This window comes from Astyanax mexicanus, chromosome 3 (genome assembly GCF_023375975.1).
Source record: "Astyanax mexicanus isolate ESR-SI-001 chromosome 3, AstMex3_surface, whole genome shotgun sequence".
In the NCBI taxonomy this organism is placed as follows: Eukaryota; Metazoa; Chordata; class Actinopteri; order Characiformes; family Acestrorhamphidae; genus Astyanax; species Astyanax mexicanus.
In genome coordinates, this window is record NC_064410.1 from 56,172,975 (window position 1) to 56,197,167 (window position 24,193).

The following is a 24,193-nucleotide window of genomic DNA, read 5'->3' on the forward strand; positions in this document are numbered from 1 at the left end:
CAATATTTATATAAAAAAAAAGTATTATATTGCCTATTTTGACTAAAACGTATATATTGCCTAGCACTAGTACATATGTGTACCAGAGAGATGACTAACTACAGACAGACAGACAGACAGACATACAGACAATTTGAGAACCACTGCTGAAGAGCACCAGCACTGTGGAGAACCTCCTCCTTGGATCAAGCCTCTCCCATTGTGAGTATGAACCACTAACCAACCACAACACAGGTCACAGCCACCCAATCCCAGCTCAGGGGGCGTGACTTTCAAGGAAAAAAAAAAACAGATGGGGTGGAGGTTGGGGAAAGAAAAGAATAGCCCCAACACGTTCCCACAGCACGCTCTCCAGACAAAGACCATCCCCTGGGCGTGGCCTACAGCACGCGCAGTTTATAAAAGCCCCTCCTCCCACTACCACGAGTTTTTCCAGCGCTCAGCCGGGACGGTCACGGCGCATGAGTGTGTTAGTTCTCGGAGGCACGTTGAGTTTGATGCAGTGCCCGTTAGATTAGGGTTAAACATGTTGAAGAGCCACAGTAAAAAGACGCTGCTCTCCGCAGCCGGAGCCTCGCTCGCCTGCCTTGCGCTCGTGCTGGTGCTCGCCCAGCGCCAGCGGAGCGCGACCGAGGGCGCACCGGGGGACCGGGAGAGGGAGGTCGGCGTGCGCTCGCTCCAGAGCCTGGTGGACACCGGAGCGGAGGACGCGGCGCAGAGCGAGGATCAGTCCGGGGAGAAGAGGGGGTTCTCGGCGTACTTCTCCAAGTTGACGCGCAGCAGGAGGGAAGCGGAGCGGCCTGGGGGCGCACGGGGGTCCGCGGCGACCAGCCCACCCCCAGCCGAGCTCATTAGCAGTGATGATATCTTCATCGCGGTTAAAACCACCAAGAAGTTCCATAAGTCCAGGCTGGAGCTGCTGCTGGACACTTGGATTTCGAGGAACAAGCAGCAGGTGAGTGCCTGACACTTGGAGCCTTTGATGTGTTTGATGTGTCTGGGGTTGGCATGGTTACCTTAATGTGAAACTTCTGAACTTCTCTGAACGCGAAGAGCCACTTTATAACCGTTAAAATATATATTAAATTATGTGGCCTCAAACACAAGTGTAGCATTGACTTATGTGGGTTTCAGGTGGATTTATGTGGTGTTACAAGGACCCAGTTAAGCCTCACACATGGATCCCATCATTATAGTTAACCCACCTAAATATCTATAGTTTTCTAGTGTTTTTTAGTAGTATATAAAGCCTGATTGGGTCAAACATTGGCAACACTGGCATTCATATGGGGGCCAACATAGAATGTGTGGACCAAATAGACAAATTTGTGGTGCTATGCATACAGGTGGGCTATTCATATAGGCCCCTCAATAACATGTTATTGTATCTATGTATCTATACGATGTGGCTTCATATGCACTATGAAACTAAATGTCCTCTCTTAAAGAGATCTCTGAAGTACAGAGAGAGAGAGGAAAAAAGGGAAAACAAAAGCAAAAGACTATAAGAGAGAGAGAGAGACAGATAGAGAGTTAAAGAGAGAAAGAGAGAAAGAGAGAACAGCTTGGGAGTCCCTCACCCCCCTTCCTCTTCCCTTCATCCCTCATCTTCATCTCCTCTCTCTATTCCACCCCCTGCACTGTCCCCATTGTTTAGTCCAGTCCCGCTGAATGCCCCAGGCCAGGGGATGCATCACGGCTGCGGCCCCAGGCCTGTCCCCTTTCCAGGCCTAACAAAGCATCTATCTGAAGGGGGGAAGAAAAGCTTTTTCCCAGCCCTTTGCCTCACACTCTCTATGGGAACCTGGGAGGACAAGGCTTCGGCTGCTGGGTCAAGCGACCCAAGCGGTGGGAAAAAGAGGGGCTTCGCTGAGGCAATGCTGCGAGGAGGGGGACAGAGAGTTAGGGGGGGCGGTGGACACAAAGGCATAGCATCTGTAGGCAAGTTTGGCTGCTCTGAGCGGCATGCTGAGTGGCACACTGTGTGAAAAACAGGGCCCTGAGAAACAGGCCTCTTTCAGGGGCAGCAACAAAGGCGAACGCCGCACCTCGACAGGCCCAAGCGCTGATCAGTCAAAGTGATTTTATTCAGCGAGTGGAGCAGTCACGCATACTTTAGTGAAAGTCGGGTTAATTCTCCTTGGGTACTGTTGGTTTGTCCTTTGGAGACCTGGTTAAATAATGTGGTTGCTTTCATTATTGGCATTTGAATGCTTCTGACAGGGCACAAAGCACATATTTCCAGGTTGCCTGGAGCATCAAAGTGTGATGACAAAGAGATAAACCTCCCCAGGCTTAGTAAGTGGGTTCACCACCTTGCTTTGAAAGAAATGTCCAGTCCAGTCAAGGTCTAGTCATATAGTTTCTTCTTTTTGGAGGAGAACAAGTAAAAGTAAAAGTAAATGTTGTTCTCAGACACATCCATCACATTATGTCACTATATCCAAAATGTTCCCATAGCCTCTTCTGTTCTGTGACTGGTGGTGATGTAAGTAAGTTAAGTCGGTCGATCACAGGCAGTGTGAGGCAGGGAGAGTTAACAGCAGGGCTTTAATTGAGGCAGCTGCTTGAGAGCACTGTAGTCATAAAAGACCCCGATCCCCAATACAAGTGGGAGTTGTGGGAGTTCCTAGAAGATGAGTGCCAGGTGGCCAGGCCTCAAAGAACAATAGATCCAGCTTTAATGCCAGCCATGTGAATCCTCGCATTCCCAGCCTGTACATATGGACGTCCGGACCTGGGTAGTTCCAGTATCCAGCTCTGCAACACCTGAGCATGGTAAATCCCTCTAATTGTCATCTGAAGCGCCTGGGGATTAGCTCAAGGTCTCCGGTGCGCCAGTTGGCCTCGAGCCACAATGGCTGGCACAGAACACCGAAAAAAAACAGTGTTTGTGCTTGTTTGAAGGGGGCCAAGCATTGTTTGAGATGCAGCATGGGAACTACGTGGCATATGTCATTGGAGACTGGAGTCATTGAATGGAGGCTGGCATGATAAACAGGGCCAATGTGGACCAGAGATTGTTTGTTCCCTTGGCTCTAGGCATCTGGCTTCGGTCTCTTGGTCACGCTGCATTGCACTTCATGCTTTTGGTACTCTCTGTGCACCCAGTGCCCTTTTCGCTATTAATGCTTTTGTCTAGGGGTGAGGACCGGCTCTTTTAGGACTCTGTGTTTACATGTAAACAGTGCAGGTAGATTCAATCAGGGCTCAGTGTTGGTATTGTTGCTGCTGGTGAGACAACCTGGCTGGGAACCAACATTTTTTTCCCCTTTTTTTATGGTTTGTTTCCCTTATGTTCTGGCCTAGAGTCAACCAGCCAGATCTCATTCACAGTCAATAAAACTAAATCAGACTTTAGATCAAGCTTTGAAGCAGCAGTCTGTAAGTTTTGAGACTTTTGGGGGCGACCTCTCTGGTGGGAATGTGTTTTTGTGCAGAGCATGTGATTAGTGGAAGAGTACTTTTAATGCAGCTGAATGTAAATAAATTAGTCTATTGTTTTGTGCATTTATGGGAAAACTCTCTAAATGTAGAGATGTTGTATTTAACAAACCCAGAATAAATATATTAAACAATTAGCTGATATATATTGGATGGTCACTGACACTATTAATTATAGTATTTGTTTCCACCCAACGTAGCTCTGGTAATACTACTGCCTTCAATGCAAAATAAAGAGGAAAAAAAAATACATACTGCTGCTTTAACCTCTTCAACCCTGTATATAACCTTGTGAATTATTTGCTAACAGTTTAGATTTGCTTATCTCGTGGAATCCCACAGGCGTCTACTTTTGGACCTATAAAACTGATGTTATTATGACAGTAATATAGTTAATAATAGAGTGAAACAATGAATTGTGGGTTCAGAAACAGGGTCTTTGGAGTTAAATAAAAGAAAATGCTGTGGTTTGACAGCTATTGTTCTTTAGATACTGTAGACCCATTCTTTTGGACACAATAAAAGCAGATAAACACAGATAAATGTACTTTTTTGATGGATCAGCCTCTTTAAATAGTGTATTATAATCTTTTTAGCCCAATTCACTGCTGTTGGGATTGTTACAGGCCACTGCTTTGCTGCTTTTAGCTTCCGGCGTTTCTCTGAGTTTCCCCCCTGGAACAATGCAGCTTCCCCAGCGAGGGAGCGCTACAACAATACGCCAAGAGAACGGCCTGTGCCTGGCTATCCGGTGTTCTGTTACACTGATGGGTCTGAAACACCACAAAAAAGCTCAACTGCTGCCATTATCTAACATAGAATGATACCTGGCTGGACTACTGCTGGTGGGTGGATAGCAGCACATGGGTGTGGGTGTAATTTACCCATAGTATCCAGGTAGTTACTGTATTACTGTTCTGTACTTGTGTTGTATTCAATAAAAGGAATGGATTGATGGAGGGAGGGTGGATGTGTAAGGGAGGGTAGTGGGTTTAGACTAGTGGGAGTCTGTGGTTTGCTCTGGCACAGGACAGGAAAGCGGCCAGCGCGGGTGGCTAATGGAGGGAGGAGTGCCTATTTGTTTCCTTCCCGGGGAGCTGGAGACAGCCAGCCAGGCTCCTTGCTCTCTCTTTCTTTTATTCTTTCTTTCTCTCTTTACCTCTGTTCCATGCCAGCTTTTGCAAAGGGGGGAGCTGGGATACTGGGACCTCTCCAGAATCCCCAGTATCACCACAGCCAGAACAGCCAAGAATTCAGTTTAAACATTTTTAAACTGGATAAACTAAAACCCTTACACTGCAAACCCACAATTTGTTTGAACTCAAATAAATAAATAAAATCTGTTTTATGTAAAGTTGAGTATTTCCAAACATTACTCAACTACTTTGGATTTTGCTACTTCTTTTTATTGGCTCCTGGCACAATATATGTGTCTACTAAGGGTGCCCCCAGTTTGACACTTGACACTTCACATCAGTGTGTAGCCACTCCCCACAGACTACCTTAGATAAATTTGTAGATCATATATTATGATTAATTGATTGTGCTTAATGTTGTAGACTGTAAAAACAAGCATAATTTTTAAGCTGCTAACTTTGTGTTAGCTGTGTGCTATACTGTAAACACTATAGCATTTTATAGCATCTTAAGTTTATTAAAAGAGTACTTAAAATCTATATGTTAGTTTTAACATTTTAAGGCAACATGTTTTCTCAAATTTCTCCAATATTTAGTAAATTCTACTTATCCAGGCTTGAAGCTAAGAAGTCTTTCATGCTGTGTGAAAATGATTCCCAATGCAGGCTCTAATACTTGTGCCAGGCGATGAATCACTGTTTGGTGTCTGGCACTGTTGGGTGATGCCTTTTGATAATTGGACGCTTCAGTTAAAGGGAGACGCTCGGAACAAAGAGCCGGCCATGTGAAACTGCTCTTTAGTTAACCACTGCAGCTGTATGCAAATTTGTAGGAGGTGGGTGGGGGAGGGGGTGGGGGGCAAACATATTTCCAATTTCCCCCCTGCAAGAGCTTTACCCAGCTTGAAAGCACTCCACACTGTTGAATGGGAGAAGGCTCTTGTGGAGAATGCTGGGTAAAATGTGGAAAAGGACTAGAAAGGGGTGGGGGGGGGGGGTGTTGATGGAAGAGAGTTAGGGTGAATGGCCACACACACAAAACGCTCAAACACATTCAAACCCTCTCTCTATTGGAGGCTGTACTAATGTACTAATCAGCCCTGCGGTTTCTTTCCTGTTCTGTGGGCCGGCTGTGGGTAGCCGGCGCTGGCAGCTGCCAGTGAGATTAGACCATCCTGCCATCCTTTCAAGTGAACTGGGCCCAAACAGCCCCGGCCTGTGATCCTTCAGCGGCCTTAACCGCCAGCCCTCGCTGTGTAAACAGAGGCGGCGGGCAGTGGCCTTCTGCGCCCGCCGCTGAACATCTGCTCAAAGTTTGCTCTGCAAACCAATCAAACACACTTTGGCAGACAGGAAGGATAAAAGGAATAAAAGAGACATGCTGTAAAGATAAATGGGTGAGCATACATGTGTGCGTGAGGAGGTCTATAGATCGAAACCATTATACACTATTGGTAGGTAACCATTTAGCACACTTTGTGGCATCCCACAGGGCTCAGTTGTAGGGTTTGTCATGTTTAGTTGTGGTAAAGAAGTGAAATGTGTGTTTTATAGGCAAAAGCATGTGTGTATAGTGTTTATTTATTCGCATGCAGAAACCATTATTAATTATTAGTAGGCAACTGATAAGCATACTTTGTGGCATACCACAGGGTCCAGTTGTAGGGTTTGTGATGTTTAATTGTAGTAAAGAACTCAAGTATGGGCTGTAAAGACAATACAGTAGATGCAATAACAAGGGGTTATTGAGCTACTGCAAAATTGAAATTTCTGGCTTCGGTATGGTAACAGTTAAGCATGTTTAGTGGGGTCCCTCAGGGTTCGGTTGTAGGGTTTGTGAGTTTGTGTTTAATAGTTTTAAGGGTTTAACAACAGCAACTTTTGGCACGAGTTCAAGATGCTTTTGAGTTATTGTAAAAAGGCCATTGCCACACGTGGCTGAGATAAAGCGGCGGGCGGCAGGTGCCGTCTCACCTGAGCTGCAGTGTAAACAGGTTAACGGCGCTGTTGGCGTGTGTATATGTGTGTGTGAGGCTGTAGCAAGGCCAGGTCGTTCTCTTTCATCAGTTTTCCTGTGTGTGTGAATGTGTATGTGTGTGTGCGAGAGAGAAAGAGAGGAGTGTGTCAGAGAGGCCTCTTCTTTTTGAGGCAGGCCTGCCGCCGCCACTGCCGCCTCGCACCTGCTCTGTCTTATCCCCCACAAAAGAGTGGCTAATCCAGCCCCTTCTCCTCCCACCATTCTCCCTTTAACAAAGCGACGGAGGCCGGCACGTCACTCCGGCTGCCGCACCAGAGCTCCACACACAATGGCTTAATAGTTTATGTTGACCTGCGCACACTGCAGCCTGGTTAGCGCAGAATGCCACTTGAAGGAGTTATTTCTTAAACTTGTGGCTGGTTTCATGTGAGCTCACGTGTTTGTGTGTGTTTTTGTGTGTGTGTGTGTGTGTGTGTGTGTGTGTTTGTGTTTGTGTGTGTGTGTGTGTATGTGTATGTGTGTGTGTGTGTGTGTGTGTGTGTGTGTGTGTGTGTGTGTGTGTGTGTGTGTGTGTGTGTGTGTGTTTTTGTGTGTGTTTTTGTGTTTTTGTGTGTGTGTGTTTTTGTGTGTGTGTGTTTTTGTGTGTGTGTGTGTGTGTGTGTGTGTGTGTGAAGTGGATTTGGAGGCCTAGGGGTAGGGGATGGTGATATGGCCTCAAAATAACATCACAATCTTCAATCTAATTCCAACTATTTTATAACTATGACAAAAACACAGACAAATGCACAGAAAAATGTTTTTACTAATTTCAAAAACGTATTATTGCAAAAAAAAAATACATATTGCAAAGTCATATTTAGTATAAATACACTTTAAATACACTAGGGATGCATCAACTGAAAATGTTAATGCATTCAGGAAAAATGAAGGCAAAAAAAAAAAAAAACACACACTTTTGTATATTTTGTAAACAGATGCAACTTACCAAGATAGTAATGTTAAGCACAATTAAAGTTCACCATAAAACATAAAGTTCAGAATATTTAGTTTATACATATATAGTTATCATGCAATATACTATGTAAGATAATTGATCTCAATACATTTAATTCACCTCAATATTGCCCATTATGTAATGAGCCTGTTATCATTAATTGTAAGTGTGTTAATAATAAAATATTATTATTATTATTATTATTATTATTATTATTATTGTTATTATTATTATTGTTATTATTATTATTATATGACTGGTGAAAATGATAAAACTTATAAAATCATGATACCATTTTTATTAGCAATAGATAATCTAAACTAAAAAATAGTTATCATGAAAGCTGTACATACATGTAATATCATAGTGTTATTAAATAGAATTGGAGTGGGGTGTTGTGGGGGGGTTGTTATTGGAGGGTATGTGGGGTCCAACTTGGGTAGTCTGCCCCCCCCCCCCCTCCCTCTTTGTTCTGTGTCTGGGATGCTTTGGGGGTCCAGAGCAGTTGCCATGGCAGGCTTGGAAAACCAGCAACAAGGCCTCTTTTATTCAGGGGGGTCGAGTTTGGCTTGTTTAACCGAATGAGTTTTCCATGGCGTAAAAAACAGCAGACAATGGCCCCCCAATCAGTCCTGCATGAGATAAATAGCTGCAGGAGACACATTTAGAGCAGGCCTGGAATGCACTGGTTCTTGTGCCGCTTTTGTTGGAGTAGCTGGGCTCTTGATGGACTGTCAAAAAGGGATAAAAAGTTGTACAGAATGTACTAAACGCTCTTGTTGTTCTGTTTTTGCAGACGTACATCTTCACAGATGGCGAGGATGAGGAGCTGAAGCAGAAAATGGGTGAGTGTGCAGTCTGAATACCAACCAGTCAACATCACATGCTAGAGAGATAGATAGATAGATAGATAGATAGATAGATAGATAGATAGATAGATAGATAGATAGATAGGTAGATAGATAGATAGATAGATAGATAGATAGATAGATAGATAGATAGATAGATAGATAGATAGATAGATAGATATGATTCAATATATTGATGTTTTACAATCAGCCTGCTTAATATACACCATTTCCTAATGCACAATTGTCAAATTGATGGGTGTGCAATGCCAAATTAAAAACAATTAAATATTTTTTAAATGTTTGAAAGCTTTTAAAGCTTTTTTGCTGCTTGATACAAAAGAAAAAATACACTTTTCTATCATTGTTCTTGACATGTCTTCTAAGACAGACTATATCTACCCAGTATTATTTGTTTTGGCAATATTGTCTGCAAATAAAAAAAACTTTTTTTAATGAATTAAAAATGTGTGCTTTTGAGGATTGATACAATATTACAAAACATTATATAACGCAATACTTTACTATATCAATATTTTATCATAGCCCTACTACATGTTTGGAACCCTTTTTTCATTTAAGGGTGGACAATGGAATATATATATATATATATATACAGTAATCTACTGTACTGAAAAAAAAAGAAAAAAAAAAAACAGAAAATGGGTTGAAAAATAGTCTTGTTCTTTGATTTTGCAGAAATACAAACTAAATTAGACTAAAATATCAAAGTACTGATGATCAATATTTGTGTTATACTGTGTATACACTGTATGCTAACCCATATATATCCCTGCTTTCTTTCTACAGGAAGCCACGTCATCAACACCAACTGCTCTGCTGCCCACAGTCGCCAGGCCCTGTCCTGCAAGATGGCCGTGGAGTATGACAAGTTCATTGAGTCAAGCAAAAAGTAAGTGCTAAGTGCTGTAAATGTCGATTAAAATTATGATTAAATAAACGTCCAGACTTTCTCATCACTCAGCAGGTCAGCAGTGCACCTCTAACCTGATCGCTCTGTTTATATAGGTGGTTCTGCCACGTGGATGATGACAACTACGTGAATGTGAAGACCCTGGTCCAGCTGCTGTCTCTGTACCCTCACACTCAGGACATGTACATAGGCAAACCCAGCCTGGACCGGCCCATCGAGGCCACAGAGAGACTCGGGGACAACAAGATGGTAAGTGGATTACGTCTTATAAAGCAATACTAATAGTTTTCTCCTTTTTTACATATTTAATTGATCATCAAAATCAAAAAGGACATACATGTGTCTTCTAAAAGCAGCTGTAGTAAAAGGACAACACATAAAATAAAGCTCACATATAAAAATGATTTTAAAAAACACACACAAAACCTATCCTGGCATGTTAAACATTAACATCAATTACACAGGGCCCATAATAGAGCCCTGTGGGACTCCACAACATACGCTAAACTAAATGATTAACAAATAGTTCACAATTATTTATTTGTGCATTAAGTTAATATAGACATATGGTTCAGGGGGTTAAATACACACTTAATAAAGGTTGAATGATGTTATAGAAGAGCCACTTTTGGTTCCTTAAAGAAACACGTTTGTAATATAGAACTGAACAGAAGTTTTCTGAACAAGTAAAGATTAATTTATCCCTAAAAATATTAGTTATACTAGGAAAAATATGGTTTATTAAGGAGTTAAATGTCAAATGATTATTCAGTGGTATCACGCAAAAAACCTTAGCTATCTAGCACCTTTTTATTTTGAGATTTGAAGCCTAAATGAACAAAAACGAAAAAAGAAGCAAATTTGGTCACCAAATAAGGTTTGGCCATTGACTATTTTTAGAACATGGGAAAATGTGTATTTAGTTTGGGTCAAATGTTCCTTTTATGATAATTACAGATTACAGATTTTTTTCTCTGTAATTCCATAGTAAGAGAACCACACTAAATGTCTTTTCTTGTTTCTTCTTGTTTGCAGCGTCCTGTTAATTTCTGGTTTGCCACCGGAGGAGCAGGCTTCTGTGTGAGCCGTGGTCTGGCTCTGAAGATGAGCCCCTGGGCGAGGTATGAACATATCACTTGTTTTGGTTTTGTTTAGTCTCCATCCACAAACAAAATGTTCTTTTCTCATGAATAAATATCCATAAACTGACTCTTATCTCTGCTCTCGGTTCCAGTGGTGGTCATTTCATGAACACTGCGGAGAAGATCCGCCTCCCAGACGACTGCACTGTCGGCTACATCATCGAGTCCGTTCTGGGGGTTCCGCTGACCCGCAGCAACCTGTTCCACTCACATCTGGAGAACCTGCAACAGGTGTCCACATCAGAAGTACATAAACAGGTGAGATTAACACTTAGAGCAACAGTGAATCAGTTTTAAATCGTTGGCTAATTTTTTTGGACACATCTGTAATGCGAATTCCTGTTTGCTTGAATTTCAGATTACGTTGAGTTATGGAATGTTTGAGAACAAGAGGAATATCATCAACATGAAAGGGGCTTTCTCAGTTGAGGAGGACCCATCCAGGTAAGAAATGAATGAATAAATGAATTATTAATTAATAAAAGTTAAATTTTTACAGAACCGTTCTAAAATAAAAAACAAGAACCCTTTTTTTTATAATCAATACTCGACAGGAGTTCATAAAACACTGTAAAATAAAAACGCTTTAGCTCAGTTACTAGAAATGCATCTTAGTCCTTTAAAACTCTACAGCCCTGTATGTGGGTCCACAGTTCAGTTCCTGACTTCCTTACATACAAAAGTGAAAAAGTAATGCTTTGAATTAGCTTGATTTAAACATGTACATTTTCCAACATTAATAAAATATAAAATTTCATTGATGATGATGATGCTGGAATTGCTGCAGAAGATATTTAAACATAAAGCTGAAATTAAGCCACATCCATATGTAATGGCATAGTAAAAATCATTTATTTATTTATAGAGAAATGGGTTAATCTGTAAATGAACTTATATGCAGAATAAATTATTGATTTTATATGATTAAATGTGTGGTACATATCTGAAATGCATGTTTTAGACAGTATACAGAGTATGGGTATCTATAGAAATTCCATATTTACTCATTTGTAATTTATTTAAGATTATATATTGACTATTCTAGGTAAGCAATTACATACTGCATCTGTATTTAACAGTTCCAATTCCAAATGATATTAATTTCTCAATATAATTTTAATAGTTAATATGTAAATATTAGTATAGTTCGTACACATTTGAAATGCATTACTTTTTCTATGCATGTAATTTGCATGCAACTACTGTATATTAGCTTCTATAGTTATTTAGATTGCAGAATAGTTTCACAGTAATTAATGAATAATAATGCCGTAGTTTAAGCATCTCTTTAATACCACCTCCTCTTTTCTGTTCTCTCTCTCTGCAGGTTTAAGTCAGTGCACTGTCTGCTGTATCCCGACACGCCGTGGTGTCCTCCTCAGGTTGCTTTTTAAGGCGACCAGCTCCTCTCTTGTATCCTCGTCTCAGCTGTGCCTCGGTATCTGACAGGCACCTGGGACCGGTGTGGTTTTAGCCGTGTACTGCTGTGTTTTCGCTGCAGTGTAACTCGGCCTCTTATGGTTTTTACTGGGCTGCTGTGCGGCCCGCCTTCGGACGCTTCCTTCCTGCCTGGTGCGGGGGCTTCCTGTCTGAACCCCCTGGGTGGGGCCCAGGGGGCTCTGCAGGAACAGGCTCTCGGCACCAGGCTTCGCAGGCAATCAGCTGTGCTTTACGTCCTTCATGTTGCTTGTATTCCATTTGCAATTCTCATAGAATGTGTGTTTTATTATGTGTCCAAGCCGTTTTTGCCAGCTTTACATGCTTAGTTTCTATATTTTTTTTGCCCCTTTTCCAAAAGTGATTTGGGACAAGACTCCGGGGTCCCTTGATTCAGAAATCAGGAGTCCCAAGATTCAGGGGTCCATGATTCATTAGCTATTGATTCAGAAGTCAGGATTCCATGATTCAGGAGTTCCTTGATTCTGGAGTCCATGATTCAAGTTTCAGGACTTCTTTGATTCAGGGGGTTCCTTGATTCAAGATTCAGGGGGTTCCTTGATTCAAGATTCAAGGGGTTCCTTGATTTAAAGAGTCAGGAGTTTCTTGATTCAAGAGTCAGGAGTTTCTTGATTCAAGAGTCAGGAGTTTCTTGATTCAAGAGTCAGGTGTTTCTTGATTCAAGAGTCAGAAATTCCTTGATTCAAGAGTCAGGGGTTCCTTGTTTCAGGAGTCAGGAGTCCATGATTCAGGAGTTCCTTAATTCAAGAGTCAGAAATTCCTTGATTCATGAGTCAGGAGTTCCTTGATTCATGAGTCAGGAGTTCCTTGATTCATGAGTCAGGAGTTCCTTGATTCAAGAGTCAGAAATTCCTTGATTCATGAGTCAGGAGTTCCTTGATTCATGAGTCAGGAGTTCCTTGATTCAAGAGTCAGGAGTTCCTTGATTCAAGAGTCAGGAGTTTCTTGATTCGAGAGTCAGGAGTTCCTTGATTCAAGAGTTAGGAGTTCCTTGATTCAAGAGTTAGGAGTTCCTTGATTCAAGAGTCAGGATTTCCTTGATTCAAGAGTCAGGATTTCCTTGATTCAAGAGTCAGGAGTTCCTTGATTCAAAAGTCAGGAGTTCCTTGATTCAAAAGTCAGGAGTTTCTTGATTCAAGAGTCAGGAGTTTCTTGATTCAAGAGTCAGAAATTCCTTGATTCAAGAGTCAGGGGTTCCTTGTTTCAGGAGTCAGGAGTCCATGATTCAGGAGTCCTCCCTACTCAGGTTCAATGGGCTTGACGGGGGATTTATTTTTTAAAATATTGGTGCTTTTATAGATTTTAATTTGTTTTTCATTAAGTTTCAAAGACTCCGGACAAAAATTACGAAATGAAGGTTAATTAAATAATTCTGTTGTTTAGTTTCATTTTCAGTTCCTAGTATTTTAGCTTCATTATTGCTTTTATGTATAAAGATTCTGATAATTTAATAGGATTATAATAATTTGTGCTGGCAATAGGCAATTTTCCTCATGTGCCTGCAGGTTTTTTGAATCTGTGGTATATCAGGATAGAGCACTTTTTTATTCTTACATTGCTGTTCTGAAAATGATGACTATGATGGGACTCAAAGCTGTGTGATGTAACATAAGCCCCCCCCCCGAGCCTTTAGATTATATTATATTTAATGCCATTACTTGCATTCAAACAATCTTGGCATATAGTTTTAATGAGATTTTTGATCTGGTCTGATCTGATCTCATCTTGTTAGCTTTGTTATGAGAGATATTTAACGTAGGGATGCACCGAAATGACCATTTTCTGGCCAAAACCGAAGAAAATCAAGCCTTTAATTCATGTTTTAATAAGTATGCAATTTTTATTTTCACCATTGCATACAGTTTTTTTTTTTTTTGCTTAAAAAAACGAAAAAGCAATTACAAGTGTACAATTTACAAAATATTTATTGAACAATGAACATTTTAAACAAGCCATCAAACCATAATACTGTTTGGTATAAATTGTCTTCACATTTTTTTTTTCTAGATATTTTTTGCCATTATTTCGGTTGCCAAATATTCGGTGCATCCCTAATTTAATGGGAAATTGCACAGCTTGATATATTTAAGCTGCTTGTTGCTCTTGAGAAGTGCCGTTCTCCTGCTCATGTTTACACATGCTTTGTGAACAGAACTGGCAGTGCATCTTTCATTAACCACTTGCTATAATGTGCACAATATGGCAGCTACAATATATGGAATAGACCTATTGATCTTTCTGATGGTTATAATGGTTCTGCCATGTTTCAGCTGACAGGAGTCACCTGGTTCCTTCCCCCGAGCAACAGCAGTGTCCATTATATACAGAGTCTTTCTCTGTGTGGAGATGACCCACATTGGGTCGACTGTATCTTATTTAAAGCAGTATTTATTTACTGTGCCTTTTTTAAATGATTGTATTTGTACATTATTTTGTTTAGATGGTATATGCTTTTTTTCCACCTGTGAATCAGACTTGGTTCTGATGACTCTAATGTTTTGTATTGCTTTGAATTTTGTGCTAATGGCTGTAATTTATACTCCAGTATCTGGATTCTCCCGTTGTTCACATGCCTGTCTCTCAGGGATCAGTGTCCTGACTAAGTTACCACAGGTGCTTCTGTGGTAACTGTGCTTCTAGCTTTCAAATAAAACAGCATACTCGCTGAGAAACTTTACACGTGCCTCCCTTGTTTTGATTCAGGTATTATTACACCACTCAGCATTCAGTCCATTCCATATAAATCCAAATGAAATATCTGTATTTATGATATTTTTGATTTTATTTTATATTTTTGTTATAGTATTTAAGAAAATACAGTATACATAAATAAACACAATGAGATTTTATAAAGTACTTTAAAATCAGCTCTAAAGTGAAGCAATCTTTCAACAATCCTGGATGTACTGCTAAAGCCTGAGTAGACTAATGACTTTATTTATATATCTCAGTTTTGCTAAGTTTTTTTTTATGGATAATGGAACTGAACACATCACAGTACATCAATATCATTAGAATACAACCCTGTAAAAAATTAGAAGACCACTTAAAAATGATCAATTTCTCAGATTTTACTATTAACTTTGTATAAGTGTACAGGTGCATCTAAAAAAATAATGTTATTGAAAAACTACGTATTGAGTAACGTTTCTCAGTGTTACTGAGCTCTACTACATTTCAGTAACTCAGTTCAGAATGTAAAACTCTATTATATAGATGTATTACATGCAGAATTATCTATTTTAAATGTTTTTTTTTTATCATTGTTGATATATATTATATAGGGCCAATTGGTACTTTTGGTAGTGTGCCAAGTCCTGCTGGAAAATGAAATCTGCTTCTGACTCTGGACTTAACAGTGGACCAACACCAGTTTTACCCAAGTAATAAAATTAGGATATTTCGTCCCAAACCACAGGCCAAGCCATACTAAACCTTTATAGCGGGAGTATTTTTTAAGTAAGTACAAATATACTAAATTCTTTTGAGCACTAACTATAGAAACTCGCCAAAAAGGCAGAGAAGTATATTATGGGTCAAAATCTCCTGCTTGATATAAATCTTTTGTTGGTTTATATAGAGAAAGAAAACAAACCTGAGGGGATTCTAAATGCTAAAAGTGACCCAGAACATTCAGATTGTGCAGTAAATGGAATGCACTTAAAAATGCAGACGTCCTGAAGCACTGTTTATTATTCCATGCAAGTTTGTCAAACGTTTTTGTTAATTATTATTATTATAACTATTTATATAATTGAACATTACAGTCAAAGTGATTTATTTTTAATGTGTTGTTGTTATCCAGATGGATCTCAGACCAGTCTATGTTTTTTTTTTAGATTTAACTGGAAATAGCATCTTAAATAAAACTTCAGTATTTTTGTGAGTTCCATTGACATTAAGCTCTATAAGTTGACTGATAAATCCGTGTGCTGATCAGCTATTTATCTCAGTGATACCGAGCTCTACTGAAGCATGAGTAGACTGATAAATTCCTGTACTGCTGATCAATTATTTTTGTCTATGTTACTGAACTCTACTAAAGCATGAGTAGACTGATAAATCACTGTGCTGATCAGGTTTGTAAAAACAGCCTATCAGAACAAAATATTAATTGAAATATTATAGGATTTAGACTTTAAGAAATTAAACATTACAGCATATGTAGAAATGCTTTATGGGTTTTGTTTTTGCCAGTTTGATCTAGAAATCAGTTCCTTGGAGTTTCCCCAATTTTCTAGTCTCAGAGAATAGATAATAAAGTTGTCAAATAAACACTGAGCCTTTGCACATATTGGATAATACAGAACTTGTGTGCTTTATTTTGACAAGAGGCATGTACAGTCCTTTGCGACCAGTGCTTCAGATGCCATTACTGGGGTCATATTTTGATTGGCCGCAGTGATAGCATCTTTAATTCAATGCTAACTCTGCTGTTTGTTATTCTTGCGAGTGCTATTGTTTTCGAGTGACTTAAGATGAATAGCGCTTGGTTTCTGACATAAACACAGTTTTTATGAGGACATATACTCGCCTGCTTTAATGCTGTAATGGAGTTTATGTTCTTAAGCCACTCTCAGCGTTTCCCATGCGTGGGCCAGCAGTGTGGGAGATTTCTGCATTCTTGCGTATTAGTCTGAGAGCAGCGCAGATGGAGGCTTGCCTAGGAGCAGTGGTGTTAGCAGAACTTCAAGCAGCAGAAATCGTATTTCACACGGCCCGAGTGCCGAGATCTGAAGGTCTGGCGTGTCGTGTTTGGCTGTGATTGGGGAAAGCCGAGGCTAGCAGCTCTGTCTGTCGGGGGCAGAACATCAGACGGGTTTGGGTTCGTCTCCTCACCCACAACATGCAGACAGACCAAAGTAGTGATTATGGGCTCCGGGTTAAAGCGTTTATTTTGTATGTTGAGGGTTTCAGAAACTGTGGCCTTCTAAGAGACTGGTCTACAGAGGTTTAGCACATCTGAGCAAGAGCTTTAAGTTGTAGGAGCCAGATCTGCACATGGTTATCATTTTAAATCAGACATGTATGTCAGGAAGTGGGGTCAACTGTTTCCTCATTCATTCTCATGCAATCATTTGGCAACCCTGTTCAAATTACATGTATTTTGTTGAATACTTAAAACAGCAGTCCCTATTATTCGTTTTAAAATGAAAGCAATGGTATTACTGAGTTGGTCGGGCACAAAACATTTAAATTAATGATATAAGTGTCCTGGCACAACCATCCCTACAATGCTTAAAACATTCATTCTAAAACTAGAGTGGTCTGGTATGTTTGTTGGATGTAACAACTTTCTAAATTCTGACAGTATTTCATAAATGAACAAAATGAACAGAATGATATACTGAAAAACAACTATTACAGATTGTAAATATGTAAATAGGTGTAGAGCCCTATTCAGACAGAATTAGTTTCTCAGGGGGACGACTATGAAAAATATTTTGCACTTCAGTGATAAAACTCTTGCATCCGGACTGCAATTAAAAAACAGGTGGACCAGTACATTTTTAGGCTTTCTCAGCCATGTGACATTGTGTTCAGTAGCTCCTCCATTTCCACTCGCTGTTGTGTTACATGGACCTCCGTGTGTAAGTGTAAGTGTAACTACGGGGCGTGGCAGTGGACAAATAGCTATTTTATTAAACGTGAGGTGGCGAAACTGAATAGCTCAGTGACTCAGTGAATAGCTCTATTAGAGTAATGTTTTAATCCATATTATCGCAAGAACTACTCTAATAAGTAAAGCAGAGAAATACTTTAAGAAATGAAGGTCAGTCAACACGAAACATTGCAAGAACTTTGAAAGTATTCTCAAGTCCAGTCACCGCAAAGACCATCAAAAGCGTTATAATGGTGAAACTGGCACTCATTAGGACCGTCCCAGGAAAGAAAGACCATATAGAGTTACATAAGAGATACATATACACACACACACACAAATATATATTTTCTTCATGATAAGTTCAGGAAATTAGACAAATTAAACAATAATTGGTTAAAATAGGCAGTTTATATTTAAGGTCGTTTCCAGTAGAGGATTTGTGGATTTGTTCACTTGTATTAAACAAAATATTTCTTTAGCCAGGGTCTAATTCAAATGTAAGCAAACTTGTGCCATCATGTATCACGGCAAGCATTATGTTTCATATAGACTGTTTCCAATAATCATATTTAGTTTGTTGCAGATATTGTATTTTGATGGATGTTATGTTGCTCCTCTGGCTCAAACAAAACAGAATTATATTAAACTAATTCTGTTTTCACTGATATATCACTCTTTTTATTACCTGCTACAGTTAGCTCCTCTATCTCTTACAATTAACCTTACCTATAACATTTATATTCTGCAGTCAGTGGATCCATTAATATTAAACTATTGAAGCTGGAAATAAAGCTTTTTATACATGCATGTATTTCATGAACTACAGGAGTTCTCAAAAAGGTTTTCTGTAATGCAGTAAATACTTTTTTGTAGTAGTTTAAAATATGTAAAAATGACTAATCATGCCCAAAAATGTTTTTTTGTTTTATTTTTTATTATTTAACCCTAAAATAAAAGGCAAAGAGACTAAAGAAAAAGAGGAAACATTCAAGACATTTTCTGTTGTATGAGAAATTAAATAAATTAAATAAATGACTTGGGTAAAATGAGCGTAAACAGGCCCATTTGTGGCAGATACAAACCAAACTGTGCCCGGCTACACCCCTCCTTTACCTCTCCTATAATGTGTCTTAACACATTTAGATAAAAAAATATCATTATGTCCATTTGAATGTCCTCTTTATGCTCAATAACTATAAAAAAAATGTTTTTGCTCTTTCAAATGATTCCATTTGTGAAAATATTTTACAAATATAGGGCCATTTTTGTCTGATCCTGCATTTATATATTAACTCTGTTCTTCTGGGGTTCCTACAAAGTGTTTGTTATTCTCTTACTATCTGAAAACATACACCGACCCACACACATTTACATTTACATTTAAGGTATTTAGCAGATGCCCTTATCCAGAGCGATCGCTTCAAAATATCCACAGCTAGTTTGTAGAGACCAGGATCAAGAGTTACGCAAAGCTTTGTAATGTTAAGAATCCTAGGATATTTTTTTAAGATTAGTTTAAGAACTCTATGCAAGTCTTCAGTCAGCATTTGAAGACCGTGAGTGACTCTGGAAGCTGTTCTGACTCCCAGTGGAAGTTCATTCCACCACCTTGGTCCTCCAGCACAGAGAAAAGTCGGGGTGTTCGTTTTCTGTAGGTCTTGAGGGATGGTGGTTCAAGCCAAGTCGTACTGGAAGCTCTAGGAGCTCTTGGTACAGATCTGACCACACACACATTTACACACACCCAAACACTGCACACACACACTGACAGTTTTCACATAAAAACACAAATGTACTACTAACAGCATTGCACAAATGTATAACATTACAATGATTTGCAATTTTCATAACTGGTAATAAGGCCATTTTCTGTCTGACTAACACAGCGGGCTGGCAGACTCCATCATACTTGTGGGCTGACACTGTGGATACACCCATACACCCATGCCAGTCTTGTTCTCAGTGGATCTGCAGCTGGTAAAGTCAGCCTCTGGCAGTAACTGTATGGTAAGACTTGCAGAGCTGAGAACAGCTTTTAGGGAACACAGCTGATTTCCGTTCTCATCCACGCTTTAAATTCTGCTCTGTAATTAGGGCCTCGAGGTCTGTTATGACTGTAACTCCAGTGATGCGTGAAACAGACGGACCACACAATGTCTCGTCTCTGGCTGACTGGGTCAGGGGAAAGGATGAACAGGCTGCCCGTTTATTTATCTCACCTGAAAACCATCCATTACACTGATATATTTATACTTCCACTTAATGTATAATATATATATTTTTAGGTAATTATCACTTAACAATTACACTGACAAGCCAAAAGTAAAGTGTTTGTTACCTTAGGGAATGTACACACCTGTACATTTATTATTTGTATTATGTACTTTTTTGTAGATTATTATTATTTTTTTAAATATAATTTTATTTCAAATTTCTTCCATTTTCTCCCCAGTTTACACGGCCAATTACCCAACCCACTCACTAGGACTCCCCCGTAACTAGTAAAGCCCCAACACACCAGGAGGATGTAGACTAGCACATGCTTCCTCTGATACACGTGAAGTCAGCCACCGCTTCTTTTCGAGCTGCTGCTGATGCAGCATTGCTGAGCAGCCAGCGCCCTAGGAGTGATGTGGGGAGAGAGCGCCATCTACCCGCCCAGAGGGAACAGGGCCAGCTGCATGATCGGGGTTTGAACCTGCAACCTCCTGCTCATAGTGGCAGCTCTTTGGACCGCTGGGCCACTTGGGGCCCAGTAGATTATTATTAAAAACCCCTACTTAAGGCGCTGAGTGGTCCAGTGGTCTAAAACACTTCCACTATTATCGGGAGATTGCTGGTTTGAATCCCGGTCATGCAGCTTGCCATCAGCTGCCAGAGCCCCGAGAGAGCACAATTGGCCTTGCTCTATCTGGGTGGGCAGATGGCGCTCTTTCCCCTCATCACTCCAAAGGGTGATGTCGATCAGCATAAGCCGTCTGTGTGCTGTGATGCTACTCAGTAATGCTGCATCAGCAGCAGTTTGAAAAGAGGCGTTGGTTGACTTCACATGTTTCGGAGGAGGTATGTGCTAATTTTCACTGGCCTAGCTAAATTGGGAGAAAAATTGGTGAAAATCTAAAATAAAACCATTCCTGGTTGTATCTCATGAAGCCGACCCAGAGAATGCCAAGAGTGGGCAAAGTTGGCACTGCCTGTATACTTTGAAGAATCTAAAGTATGTCAAAAATAAGAAAACAAAACGTTAAATGGGGGGGTGTCCAAATGTTGAATGCTATTGTAATTTGTTAAGTGTTATCTTGTGAGATTGAATGCTCCTTGATCTACAATGTTACATGTACCAGGAATACATCATAGGAGACATTACCACTCACGATGGACAGTGCATTGGGATCTCCCTGCTGGTTTTATGGGCACCATGCTTCGTCTGAGGGAGGGATCTGTAACTACTGTCTGTGGCAAGTCAGCAGATGAGGGGGATGTAAGTACTTTTAAATAATGAGTTTTGTGCTTTTATCGCTATTAAGCATGAACTAGCCTGTTTGTGTTTTGTGCGTGGTCAGCAACAGCTTATTTGCATAAAAGTGACAGAGCCCTTAAACAGCTCATTCTAAAAGGGACTGAAACAGGAATACAGGAATAGATCTGGTGAGATCTCTTTATTTGAGAGTGATTTTGTGCAAAGAACTTAATGAACATGTTTCATATAACCCTTAGACCTATTCTAAGTTGTGCAAAATAGGCATAAAAAGGTATAATATGTCTTGTTTAAAGGAACATTACAGAGCTGTAAATGGTAAAAGTGTGGTATAATATTGCTGGGAATGTTTCATCCCACTCACTGAATATGAATCCAACAGAACACCATTGGGATATGGAAGAAAGGGAAATTCACAGCATGAACCAGCATGATAGTCATACTGGTGGACCAGCTTGGTCATGGTGGTGGAACAGCTTGGACATGCTGGTTGACCAGCTTAGTCATGCTGATCATGGTGGTCAACCAGCTCGGTTGAACCACTGATAGACCAGCCAAACAATCTAAAGCAAATGAAAACATTCACTATGCTGGACAGGAGCTAATTGAATCAACTCAACCAATTCTTTTTTTATTGGGATAATGTTTCTAATAAACCAGTTACTACTATTTGTATACAATAGTTGTGAGAGTAAAAATGAGAGTATGTATGGTTGGTTTATGAGGTTTATTCAATGATTATGCAACACATGGCTTGTGTAAGCACTGTCAAACTAAGTTAAAGTGACTTTATAAATCAGACAAAAGTTGAAAAGTGTACAGTTTCATATGTTTAGAAACTGTTATTCATTTCCCTGGAAAAAGGACGACTGTTTTCACTTTGAGTCAGAATGCCCAGGGTACCTCACACCTTTCAGTGCGGAAACTTCTGAATTCTCGCTATACCTCATCATTACAAATGCAGTATTTCTAGCAGAGGACTGAGGCAAACATGTTTTTAACTGTATATTATTGTAAAAATAAGTAGATGACTCCATCATCTCCAGTAAAATTAGAAATTCCATTTGAATGGCTGTGAATTTTAGCTGGTGTATGTGGTAAAATGATGTTAAATGGACCGAAGTGAAGTGTAGTCGGTAAACTTCTAGATGATAATGATCAGAAGCTCATCATGAGATCAGCTTCCTGCTGATAACTGTAAGCACTTTTTTATTTCGAAACTTTTGCTGGTAACACCTTATTTAGATAGTACACCTCACATGCAGAAATTCTGATCATACTGTGTGGGTGTCAGGATAATTATAACAGTTTATTTTAAATGAACAACCTTCTCAACTATGTATAAACGGATCGAGAAACTGCAGGGAAAACATTAGAATTATGCTAACATATGAGCTTGTAAGTGATAGACTGGAAAATAGTTCATGCAGAAGTTGGTGGTAATCGGTTATGTTTAGTCACATAAATATTTCATGCATTTCCCATATATCAAATATGTATTTGCAATGGCATTTATGAAACTAAACAAACATTTTTTGTTAAATGTAATAAATTCATTTTAGTTACAAATCAAATTGTCCAACTGCATATTTACTGTGTTCAATGTTTTTTCATATATTAAAAATGCATTTTTAAGTCATGTCAGACATTCAGGGAGCACACTATTCAGCAGGACCATGTTTTGCACATACTGCTGCAGGAACTGCATGTAAATTTTTAAGCTGTGTAGGACGGATTAACACAGGACTCCATTAGGAACATCTACAACACCTGTTGTAGATAACTGTTATTTTCCTTCAGAATATCACTGAAATTTGGGTGTAACTATATTTGCAACCATTTTTTAAACTTAATACAGTGAGTTGATTTAGCTCATAGACACTGTATTTTGTAATACATTCTTCAGGGATAAATGTACAGTGAAATGCCAAAAGTTATGGGATAGCAGTATGTAAATTACCATAAAGTTTTACCCCAAGGAACAGCTTGCGAATACCTTCACCTGTATAGGATGTGAGTCGTTATCTTGAAAGGGAGACATTAGGTTAATGTATATTGGTTCCAGAGAGTCAAATTCGATTGGAAACACATATCTACAGGGACATGACAAGCTGTATGTGTGTGTGTATGTGTGTGTGTGTCTGTGTGTGTGTGCATTTGCACATCTGTGTCAACAAAGGGCATAACACAGAAGGGGTGTCCACAATTATTTGCACATATAGTGTTTGATATAGTGACGGTAGCAACTAAGGGAATACTAGTAATAATAAATCCATTGGTAAAACTAAAAATCTATAGAAAAATATATATTTTTTCATTTTATTAAATTCTAGGTCACAAATAGCTCAATGGGAAACTAAATGGAGCTGATGTACTTGAAGTATTATCAGGGTGAAGCAGTGAGGAATGAGAGTTTACACCCACTGTTGGGACTGTCATTGTTAAAGAGTTAAATCTACTAAACTCTGGAGATTAGTGTGAAGCAAGTGACAAGCACCCTGTCTCCACCTCCCCGCCGGGCCAAAGAGTCCAATTAACAGCCAGCGCCGCTGCTTCGTTTTCCAGTGCCAGAGAGCAGACTCTGCCTCTCAGCCCCCCGGCTGTAATCCCCCTCAACATGTGCTCTAAAGCACTGAATGAGCTCTTCCTAATCCAGCTATCAGATAACCCCCTGCCCGAGTGCCTTCACTGCCCCGCCAAAAGCCCCTGTCTCTGAGGACCCTCACAGTCCTGCTCTAACCGTCTGCTGAGAGACGACTCCTGGGTGTCCTGTGAATAAGAGCTCATATCGGACAGATAGTGTGTTAATAATCAAATCAAATCAAATAAATACAAATTTATTTGTATAGCGCTTTTTACAACAGGTGTTGGCACAAAGCAGCTTTACAGAAACATGATTACAGGACAAAGAATCAGGCAAAACATTACACATAGAAAATACAGAACACAGAACCCCCAGTGAGCGCGGAGGCAAGGAAAAACTCCCTCAGAGCTGCAGGAGGAGGAAGAAACCTTGGGAGGACCAAGACTCACATTAAAGGGGGGACCATCCTACCACTGGTCAAACGGCTTTTAAATAGAAATTTAAAAAGTCTTTTATACATCTATATAGGTTTTATGTACTCAGGAGTGTAATAGCGCCACTAATGGCTTGGATGTAATCTGTAGTGGAGAGT

At 39.8% G+C, this 24,193-nt stretch overlaps 2 protein-coding genes across 12 annotated transcripts in view; both read left to right on the top strand.

Annotated features, from left to right (window-relative positions):
• The window catches only part of chst12a (carbohydrate (chondroitin 4) sulfotransferase 12a), a 458,541-nt gene that overhangs the window by 212,950 nt on the left and 221,398 nt on the right, over positions 1 to 24,193 (top strand). The window lies entirely within an intron of this gene.
• lfng (LFNG O-fucosylpeptide 3-beta-N-acetylglucosaminyltransferase) lies at positions 407 to 14,611 on the top strand. Of its 10 annotated transcripts, none has more exons than XM_049475518.1 (9): positions 407 to 955; positions 8,349 to 8,397; positions 9,211 to 9,313; positions 9,430 to 9,583; positions 10,370 to 10,455; positions 10,569 to 10,734; positions 10,835 to 10,920; positions 11,804 to 12,581; positions 12,712 to 14,611. In XM_049475518.1, the coding sequence occupies exons 1-8, from the start codon at positions 527 to 529 to the stop codon at positions 11,868 to 11,870; spliced, it is 1,140 nt and encodes a 379-aa protein (XP_049331475.1). In that variant the 5' UTR covers positions 407 to 526; the 3' UTR covers positions 11,871 to 12,581; positions 12,712 to 14,611. The 10 variants fall into 10 exon arrangements, with proteins under 10 accessions (XP_049331475.1, XP_049331474.1, XP_049331473.1 ...); XM_049475517.1 differs by having other exon boundaries at positions 12,735 to 14,611; XM_049475516.1 differs by having other exon boundaries at positions 12,758 to 14,611.

Excerpts from the sequence above, each read along its gene's own strand:
- lfng (XM_049475518.1), top strand. The coding sequence starts at position 527 with ATGTTGAAGAGCCACAGTAAAAAGACGCTGCTCTCCGCAGCCGGAGCC. Across the intron at positions 9,314-9,429 it reads TTCATTGAGTCAAGCAAAAA|GTGGTTCTGCCACGTGGATG; the intron begins GTAAGTGCTAAG and ends CTGTTTATATAG. Across the intron at positions 10,456-10,568 it reads AAGATGAGCCCCTGGGCGAG|TGGTGGTCATTTCATGAACA; the intron begins GTATGAACATAT and ends TCTCGGTTCCAG.